Here is a 10,587-nt window from a genome sequence, read left to right on the forward strand (position 1 = left end):
CGAACATTGGAGCTTTGCTGTATGGGCACACTGTGATGTTTACAGTTTGTCTGTTTTTTTTCTTTTTTTTTTTTTTTTTTTTTTTTTTATGGCCACTGTATATTCAACAATATTCCAGTTTTTAGTTTCACTGATCCACATCATAGGGATGATGAACCACTCCTGTGACAATTCCTATGATGTACACCAAAGAAAATAAAGACTAGAATATTAATGGAACATACATATAAAAGGGTGGAAGAGTGAAGTCTGACTAATAAAAATTTAGCACCAGCAGTAGTGGCAGCACAATGACAGCATAGCAATGAAGGGATTAACAAAGTTTATATTTTCTATTTAGCAAATACCTCACCTTAACCCTGTGGCCCATCATGGACATTTTATGCAGTGTGGGTTGACGGTTGAAAATGACAAGGTCTCCATCAGTGATGTGTCGCTCCACTTTGTATCCACACTGCAGATGAAGATCTGATGGCTTGGGGTGATAACGCAGGTCAATACGTGCCCCATTGTCACGTACAATGTATTTAGCACCAGGATACTGGTTGTTACCACGCTTCACTAATTCCATCATTCTAGAAAAAACAGCACAGGTGTCATATCAAATCATAGTCTTTCCTGAATGTGACTCACTGATCTAAAAAGTAGCAGAGATATGTAGAGTAAAAATACCACGTACTCAGAACCAGGTAATGTATGGAAATATTAATAAATAAAAACATGATATATATACAGTACAACCCCAGCTATCTGGTTATGGGGGATTTTATTCATATGTATCACTAGTTAGATGAAGATGGGGGTCTATCAAAGTTTTCTTTCGCAAGCATAGGCCTATCAGTGTAGGCTCTGACACAAATGATGTTGATGTTTGCTTTGATGCAACCAATGTTTACATTTATGTTTAGCTGGGACTTTCGGCATGGCAAATAATTAAGGAAACTGTGTGGATATCTGGCAGAAACACTCAACAAATTTGTTGTTTATGCAAGTGGCAGGGAGTACTCACTGCACAGCCAGTGGTGGGAAAGCAAAACATTCCACTTGCACTGCTTGCCTGGTGCCAATTTTAAGTATTCATGATTTTTTAAATATTATTTAATTTATTTATTTTCCCTTGAAAAATTTACGGTTGCTTGAGAATTCTGAATAATTAAATACCGGATATATATATATATATATATATATATATATATATATATATATATATATATATATATATATATATATATATATATATATATATATATATATATATATATATATATATATATATATATATATATATATATATATATATATATATATATATATATATATATATATATATATATATATATATATATATATATATATATATATATATATATATATATATATATATATATATATATATATATATATATATATATATATATATATATATATATATATATATATATATATATATATATATATATATATATATATATATATATATATACACACACACACACACACACACACACACACACACACACACACAGTTGCCCCTCAACATCTGCATGGGTTTGGTAGCATGGACATTTGTAAATGTTGAAAATCCATGAGTAATTGGTGCAACCTCTCTAAAAACAATTTTAATCCTCCCTTACAATAGTGTACCTCATTAAAAATAATCCTTATCCCTCTATAGTCTTGTTAAGTAAAGAAAAGCTCTATATACATGTATATACACTATCTAGTATTTGATAAAAGGAATTAAAATAATGCTAAATTTTGTGGCATGGCCTTATGCTTCATCTTCCCAACTCCTCAGTATCACCTACTTGACTCTCAATGCTGCACCATCACCACACTCCCTACCCTTCTCCCTCCATACTGTCAATCCAACACACTATCTTATTACTGCAAGTCACTGATAACTGATGGTACAATTTTCTCCAAAACAATTATTAAACAACACTTACTTTGTCATGTTGAAAGGTGTTACAATCTCTGGGTAGGTGAGATTTTGGGCAATGGAACGTGGCACCCCAACCTGGTCAATGCGCAGGTTAGGATCAGCTGTGATGACAGTACGTGCAGAGAAGTCAACACGCTTCCCCATAAGGTTACCACGGATCCTGCCTTCTTTTCCCTTCAGCCGGGCTTTGATGGCCTTCAACGGTCTGCCAGACTTCTGAAGTGCTCTTGGCATTCCAGGCATATCATTGTCTGTCAGTGTGGCTACATGGAACTGCAGCATCTTCAGATTCTCAACAATGATATGAGCAGCAGCACCAGCCTGTTCATTACGAATAAGCTCATTGTTGGCCTTGATGATATCAGCTAGCTTGTGCGTGAGATCATCCTGGTTACGGGCTGAGCCATGCATCACCACAGCTGGGCGCACAGGCAGTGGAGGTACTGGCAGAACAGTCAAGATCATCCAGTCTGGACGGGCATACTTGGGATCCATGCCCAGCAGGTAGCATTCCTCATCTGGTGAACAGTACATCTATTTTTTAGAATCCCTTTTATCAGATGCAATGAATACAACAGTGGCTTGTTTTCTGTCAGCCAGTTTAAACAAAATGAATGCCTGGCTCCCATCATCAATTTAACTTTAATGAATGAGCATGTAAATACATGCATTTGATGTTAGTGTAAACATAAATGAAGTGACAGGAAACCAATTAGTACACTAATAAATCTGTTCAAGAAGTATGTGATCCTATTTTTCTTGGAAATTATTTGGAGTTCAGGGGAAAGAGTGATCTAAAAAAAAAAAAAAAAATTGGTAAGAGATACTACTGCAGTACATGAACCATTTCAAAGGATGATTTGGATATGTGCAAAGCAGTTACAAAATTTGTAACCATGTTGCTTTTCTGTGAGCAACAAATCTGTCCTGACATCACCAAGTCCAAGCTGGAGTGAGCAAATCAGTCCATGACTCTGCCTTCCTGAAAACCATGCCACTAATGATTGGCAATGAGTATATGGGAAGAATTTTTTTTTATGAGAGAGAGAGAGAGAGAGAGAGAGAGAGAGAGAGAGAGAGAGAGAGAGAGAGAGAGAGAGAGAGAGAGAGAGAGAGAGAGAGAGAGAGAATGTAAATATGAAAATAAACTTGCATTTCTAAATTTCCATGCAAAAATGGTGAAATACTTGACAAAGAACACATATTAATGTTAGTAATCAGCTGAGTTTGCATAATTAGTAATAAGGCAAGTCATTAATAAACTACAAGTCAAAGAAACAGTTATTCTTGCAATCTCTACAATTTTCACAATTAAGAATGAATACTGTTTTCCAGCATGATCAAACAAATCTATTAAACATGTATTTAATGACAGTATTGGTAAACATCAGTGAAGCAAAAGGCTGGCTAACTTACCAGTGACATATTATTTGACAAAACAGATATACAAGAAACTCCAATCCACCTTTTTCTTTTATTTCTTCTTTTGGAAATATAATTTGGAAATTCTTGTTTATACCAAAATACTAACATAATGCAAATCGGTTAGAACCAGCATAAAAGACAAATGCAGGCCAATATGACAAAATTTTGCATCAATAATTTTCTTAATTTTTACCTAAAGAAAATTTTGTTCCTTATTCCACACAACCAAATTTTTCTTAAATCACTTTGCTTAATTAAACAGCTGCAAAGCAAGCTGTCCTTAAAGGCTTGCTTGTTGCTTGAAGCAGTAAAAAGATGTTGTTCATCTATCTAAATATCAGACCCATCCCTACTAAGAGGATATTACTGAAAACTATAAAAAGATGCTGTTCATCTATCTAAATAAATATCTGACCCATCTCCACTAAGAGGGTATTATTGAAAACTGAGTAATAAATGACATCATCATCAATTAAAACTCATTTTAGTAAATGTTAAACTAAAAAATATGAAAAAACAAACAAACAAATAAAAGTAAGTCCAAACTGACTGGGTTTCTGCTCACCCAAAAGAATGAAGGAACTGTTGAGGCAGAAACTGCCAAACTTTGGTATAACCTTAAAATAAGGAAGAGGATTATCTATGTCAGTCACCATTCAGATAAATCACATTTACACTTTTCTCTCCTATAATTCATAACATAAAATTTACATATCCATACTACATGCATCAGAAAAAAATAAAATAAATAAATAAATAAATAAATAAAAAATTTTCTCTCTAAATAACATGACTTGCTTAGTCTCATATCATGAAACAGTGACATCAAGACTTTAAGCAAACATCCATAATGTGCAACTGTTTTGCTGAAAGTTAACACATGCAAATAATCTGAAGTGCTAATGATACTTATTCAGATGTTAAAGATTCAACATCATGAGTCTCTACACAAGCAATAGGTTTTATTTTCTTATTTTTTATTGATTGTTTCAGATTTATTTGCATTGCAAATATAACACCAAAAGCCCAGCACAGCATTCTTATTCTAGCACTCTCTTCAATGAAATTCTCTCCCATAAACATTTTACTCCCTTGCAAGTTTACTTTACCACCCTTCAAGTTGCTTTTTCATTGAACACATCCTTAATTTGATGACAGATTTTAAAAATTATATGCTCCCTCATTTACTCATACAGGTTCCATTTAAATTATTAAACTTCTTTCAGGTGTATAATGAAAAGTAATTTAACATCTGAAAGTTTAAAACAATAAAACCCTTACATAATTTCAATCACGTACTAACCTGAGATGTGCTTGAAGATTTCAAAGACACGCTCAGCAGTGAGGATCTGCTTGCGCTCCTGTGTGTCTTCATTGACATGCTTCCACTCAGCTATCAGCTCCAGACCCAAACGCTTGATATTTGGCTGGTAACGGCCACACCCACCATGGCCTCCACCCTTCTTTGCCAGTGCAGGGTCCTCACTTTCCTTGTTGACATCAATCTCATCTCCACCCTCACAGATCATCTTCCCCTTACACAAATTGTACACATGCTGCAGACGCTTCCTGGGCTGACCCTTTGATTTGGTCACAATCTCACGAATCTTGGGGTATTGCTGAAAGAGAGAAGGTAAGGAATGTATGTAGTATATTTCTACATTATCTGTGGATTTATGTATAAAATATAGCAGGAGAAAGTTAATAGAGAATGCAGTAGCAGAAAGTAAGTATATGTATACTGGGATTCTCCTTTAATATGACAAATTTCACAAAAAAGTCACTTTTTTGAGGTACTGAGGTGTTATTGTCATCATGTGATCACACTATTAGTAGGGAGTTGCCAGCAATCACCATTTGGTGCTGGATGAAAGTATATAGGTTTTACAGAGGACGGAGTTGAGAGCTGTTTTACCTGCGATGAAATGGTTTACCACTTCATCTGCCGACACTGTACATATGTATATGTATATATTTGTCTTTTTCAATTTGAAAACTACAATAAATTATTTGGCAAAAAAAAACAATATAAAAATTTGAAAAAATGTTATATAAAAAATTAAATATAGCACATGAAACCTACATATTCACTTACAGCATTAAAGAGCAATTTACTGCAGTAAAAGCACACACATCTCAAAATCTTCATAGTTTTGGTAAGGAAGCCAACATGGAACACAGGTTTGGCAAGGTCCAGATGACCAAAATGTCCTGGGCAGTCTGTCATGTTGCCGGCACACGTGGTGCAGCGGGTGTTCCGGTCTATGCACCCCTGTCGAGGATCCATCAGTCCTCCCAGCTTGGGCCGGCCATTTTCATATACTTCAGAGTACTTGATTCCTCCTTCTGTGGCAGACATTCGTCTCTGAAACACAAAATAACCCAGTTAGGGATAATTTACCTCATTAACATTTTTTTTTTTTTTTTATGTTGGAGGGACACTGACCAGGGGCTCATGAACATTATTAATCTAAGCTACCTAACCTCATCCAAACTATCTCTCCTCATTAAGATGACAAGAGTTATGTACTTGGTTACTTATACATATCTGGGAATTTCTACAGTCAACTGATCACAAATTAATAAATATTACTCACAATCTCATCTGGACTGAGGATACCAAACTGTACTCTGCGGGCAGACCGCAGTGGTGCTTTGCTTTCCATTGCTGCCATTGCGATGTTAGCGGCTCACTACTTCACTAACAGTAGATAGAGTATCTGAAATAATGAAAACATAAGTAAGAGTCTAGATTGCATGTAAAAATGTTCATGAAAATTAACAAATCAAAAGTATTTCCTCTAAAAAACTATTGCAGTAAATGTTAGGTACATGTTCAACACATTTCATAAATAAGCAAGATAAAATACTGAAAATTTTTAATACTATCTTGGACTATATGTATATATGAGTCATAGCTAATGTAAAACTTTCTAACATCTACAAAACTTTTCTCAGCAATCTCCATACTCAAGGTAACTATCTTCAGTCTCCAGTAGTCATTTACAATGTTGTATCTGTAACGACTTATACATCTATATTAATATTTACAGTTTTGAAGATCTTGCTTAACACAATTTGTCTCCTTTATCTTATAGGCTATATTAACAAAAATCCATTTCTAGTGTGTGACACAGAAATTATATAAATTCTGAAGTATCATATACATTAAACATTTTTGTGGCTTCTCTGCATGTTTATTTCGGCTGAATTAGACATTTGATAAAATGATGCTAAGAAATATATGGTGGCCTAGAGGTCAGCATTCAGTCATGGTGATCTTGGCAACATGAGTTCAAGTCCTGCCAGAAGCTGGCCATTTTCCAAGCTGTCACTGAGTGACTGAAGAAAACCCACATGACTTTCAACCCTATGTTCAACGGAAATTGCATCAGGAAGCTCTGGGAAGCAGTGTGAGGCTCTGCAAAAGGATCACTCTATAAAAATTTGTCTACACCACAACAAGCACGGACAGCCAAATAAGATTCCACAAATATAAGGAGATGACTATTGAAGCCAAATAAATACACACATAAGAATGAATAAGGGAAGAACTTTGGCAGAGATAATTTATGCATAAGAGAAAGTGGATGATAGAGAAAGGGTTCCGTGAAAGACCACTAATTGTGAGTTCTGAAGAACAGAGATTGTTTATCACTGCAGCAATAAAAACTTGAGGTAAAAATGCAGAGGAATAGAATCCATACAAAGAAAACCTAGAAATCAAAGATTTGTGCCATACTTTATCAAAACCATCTGATATGTCTAGTGTAACAGCAAAGATTTCATCAAAATCCCTAAGAAACGATGACCACCTGCGAGGCATGATACATATTCCTTTTGACTGAGGTGATTAGACACTGAAAGTTCTTGCTACTAATTTGGCAGAATCTTTCAATTTTACTGTATTGAAAAATGGTTTCAGTGACTACTTGGAGAGGCAATATTAGCGACAAAGGCCAAACAATGGTGGCGATGAAAGGGAGGTGATGGCAGTGACAAAGGGGAGGTGATGGCGCTGGCAAAGGTCGGGTAACGATGGAAATGAAGGGGAGGAAATGGCAGCAATGAGACAGCAGGCAAGGGACAGCAACTTGACAGGAGTGAGAGGAGGTAATGAAGAGACCTGAGGTGTCAGCTGGAGACATGACAGAGAGGGCATCCAAGGAGTGCAGGAGTGAGGAAAGTCAGGAGGCACATCTCAAGAAGAGTCAACTCACAGGCACCACAGGGTAAGGAAGCATGAAGAGCAAATGTGACAGAAAGTGGCAGTGAGCAGGAGTGATGCAAGGCGGTGGTAAGCAGGAACCGAACTGGAGATGCCAAAAGAAAAGTAAAAACTCAAGAAACTGCTGGTTCAGGAGGCATATAGATCCAGAACATCAGCTGCCACCACTTTATGTACCAGGTGCCCACCAATGTTGCCCCTTTAGGTACTGACATGGTATACTGTCCTCCCATCCTGCCTCCTACAGAATTGGGATATGGGGTGAGTCACATCTTGATGCTTGGGCATTTATTTGGTGTAGAGAAAATGGATACAGTGTACACAGTGTGCTTGCCTTGAAATGTGATTCTGGTCTCTCCTCCAGGCTGACTCTGCCTTAATGTATTTACCCCAAGTCAAGAGCCATCCACATCATTAGGTTAGGTTGGGGTAGAAATCTCCCAGTTTTAAAAATATGGTGTATCATCATGTCCAAATTTGGCCTCCCCCATCCTAAAATCCTGCTTTCCCACCAGGTCCCCAAGCTTATTGGGAAGAGAGAATGAGAAAAGAAGATAGAATATATTGTGTTAACCTGCATTTTTTTTTTTTTTTTGGGGGGGGCAGTGAGTGTATAGTCAGAGGATGGAGGTGGAGGAACAAGTACAGTCATCAGTGTAGAGCTGTTAATTATGGCCTAAGAGTCTTGAGTTCAGGAAATAAGGATGACATTGGGGCCATATGAATTACAGCAGAAGGATAAACTCATTGGAGATATTTTTTGCTTTGTGTCGTAAGAATGCAGCTAAACGAAATAAAGTATTATTATGTAAGTGCACCTGTCTCACGGCAAAAAAAATAAATAAATAAAAAATTAATTAATCAAATTGAATTAAATTAAATTAAAATAAAAAAATTTTCTCTGTGAAGTACTTAGGTCACATATAACACAGTGGTGTATGTATGTCTTTATCGCTGTAAATTGTTCATTCTTGAGATTTTAATTTTTATCTTATTGTTTTCTCTGCATAGCCAGGTTACCTCATGCCATGATGGTCTGCAGGTTGTGTTAGGAGGAAGGGGAGTGAGGGACGGAAGGAAGGGTGGGTGGTAGAGAAGGGGATTTCATTAGCAAGTGCATGAAACAATGCCTCAGCCAATTAAAAAAATAAAATAAAATAAAATAAAATAAAATAAAATAAAATAAATAATAATAAAAAAAATAATAATAATAATAATAATAATAATAATAATAATAATAATAATAATAATAATAATAAATAAATCAACAAATAGGTGGGCTGTATTCTGCAATGTGGGAGGGAAAAGCTTGATTTCGAATCAGTCTTGGAAGGTGGCTCAGTGCAGTGGCTGTCAGTGTGATTACTTTGAGCCAATAAGATTTCATAACAATAACAAAGCTTAGCCATCCCTAGGTCTTCCTCAGCAGCCCCTCAAAGGTAAGAACAGTTGCAAATGAGGTACAGTAATTGGAATCTGCCCTAGGAAAGCTGAAGCAGCTTGCCTAGGGCCACATCCTGAATCTGCGCTGCACCAGACACAATAAATCCGTTGAATAATAGTATCAGAACTGACAGAAGCAATTAATTAAAACGATAATGAGGCAAGCACTCTCCATAACATCTCTAAGTAACTAAGTAAACATATATAACCAAACATCTCAAGTCCAGTCCGCTGCATCCATCGGTGAACATCTACTTCATGTAATGTACCACTTCCTAGATTCATATTTTCAAATCCTGCCATTGCTTGAGTAGTTCTAGTTGTCACTTACATGTCTATGGTTTTCAAAATGCGAAGACAGAGAAGGATAATTTGTAAATCCGTGGGACACTAACCCACCAAGATGTCTTCGTCGCCAGCCTTGAGGCCGCACTGACAACAAGGAAAAAGTGACCCGCGATATGCGCACACTTACTATGGCGAATGTAACGTCTTGCTAATATATATATATATATATATATATATATATATATATATATATATATATATATATATATATATATATATATATATATATATATATATATATATATATATATATATGTGTGTGTGTGTGTGTTAAATAATTTCGTTGAAGTATCTTGAATATTTTTTGTTATTTATTATGCATTAAATTGTACATAGTTTGACTAATCAAACATGCAACACGTCTTCTGGCCTAGTTGCACAATGTGACGATGTTCTTGTTATCTTTGCTGTATCTTTTTATTTGATCATTACATCCCTTTGATAAAATGGTTTACTAGTAAAGCAGTAGCTTTCAACATAGACCACATATACTATAACCTACGTACGACTACTATTTGAACAATGATTATTACATTACAAGTATAATTATTATCCCGAAATACTTTTCACAGTAATACTTTGACATCATCTCTAGCTCTTGATTATGAATTATTCATTTAACATTTGGAATTCGGTCACCACTATGCACAAGCCTACAGTTATCTGGGCTAAAATATATCCAGTTTTCCTTCAAATTAAATTGTGCAGTGAACAACAGATTTTATAAGTCTCATAGTAACATATTACTTATGAGCTTGGATTTTTCAGATGTTAACATGATGCTAAGTTTCGTTAATACTTCACTCATCCGCAATGAGGAACTCGCTGTGACTCAGAGAGCGAGGGCTGCTGCCACAGCCGTGACCATGGCCTACCTTTTTATCTGACGCTGGGATTTAAAACACGATGAATAAGGATAATAAGCCGACATTAAATTGAAATAGCCGTTTAACTATAGTAAGGTGAAATAAATTTACACAATAACATGAAACAACACTGAGACGATCGTTCAGGGAAATTTCCTTGAAAGTCTCTCTCTCTCTCTCTCTCTCTCTCTCTCTCTCTCTCTCTCTCTCTCTCTCTCTCTCTCTCTCTCTCTCTCTCTCTCTGATTACCTAACTCGTTCAAACTGGTTAGTCGCAATAGAGCTTCACATATTTCTACTTTCACTGTAAGAGAAAAGACATATGTCTGTACG

General features: G+C 35.8%; 1 protein-coding gene across 2 annotated transcripts in view; it reads right to left on the reverse strand.

Moving 5' to 3' along the window:
* LOC135105888 (DNA-directed RNA polymerase II subunit RPB1-like) overlaps positions 1 to 9,507 on the reverse strand; it is a 20,896-nt gene extending 11,389 nt beyond the window's left edge. The window contains exons 1-6 of one of the 2 annotated variants that reach the window (XM_064014531.1): positions 9,373 to 9,507; positions 5,968 to 6,090; positions 5,466 to 5,735; positions 4,674 to 4,989; positions 1,950 to 2,463; positions 353 to 575 (exon numbers count right to left, since the gene is read on the reverse strand). In XM_064014531.1, the coding sequence (XP_063870601.1) occupies positions 353 to 575; positions 1,950 to 2,463; positions 4,674 to 4,989; positions 5,466 to 5,735; positions 5,968 to 6,045 (1,401 nt within the window). In that variant the 5' untranslated portion in view covers positions 6,046 to 6,090; positions 9,373 to 9,507. The remainder of the gene's footprint in view (positions 1 to 352; positions 576 to 1,949; positions 2,464 to 4,673; positions 4,990 to 5,465; positions 5,736 to 5,967; positions 6,091 to 9,372) is intronic. The other variant, XM_064014532.1, reaches the window with a different exon arrangement.
* Between the last annotated feature and the right edge of the window lie 1,080 nt (positions 9,508 to 10,587).

This window comes from Scylla paramamosain, chromosome 12 (assembly GCF_035594125.1).
Source record: "Scylla paramamosain isolate STU-SP2022 chromosome 12, ASM3559412v1, whole genome shotgun sequence".
In the NCBI taxonomy this organism is placed as follows: domain Eukaryota; kingdom Metazoa; phylum Arthropoda; class Malacostraca; order Decapoda; family Portunidae; genus Scylla; species Scylla paramamosain.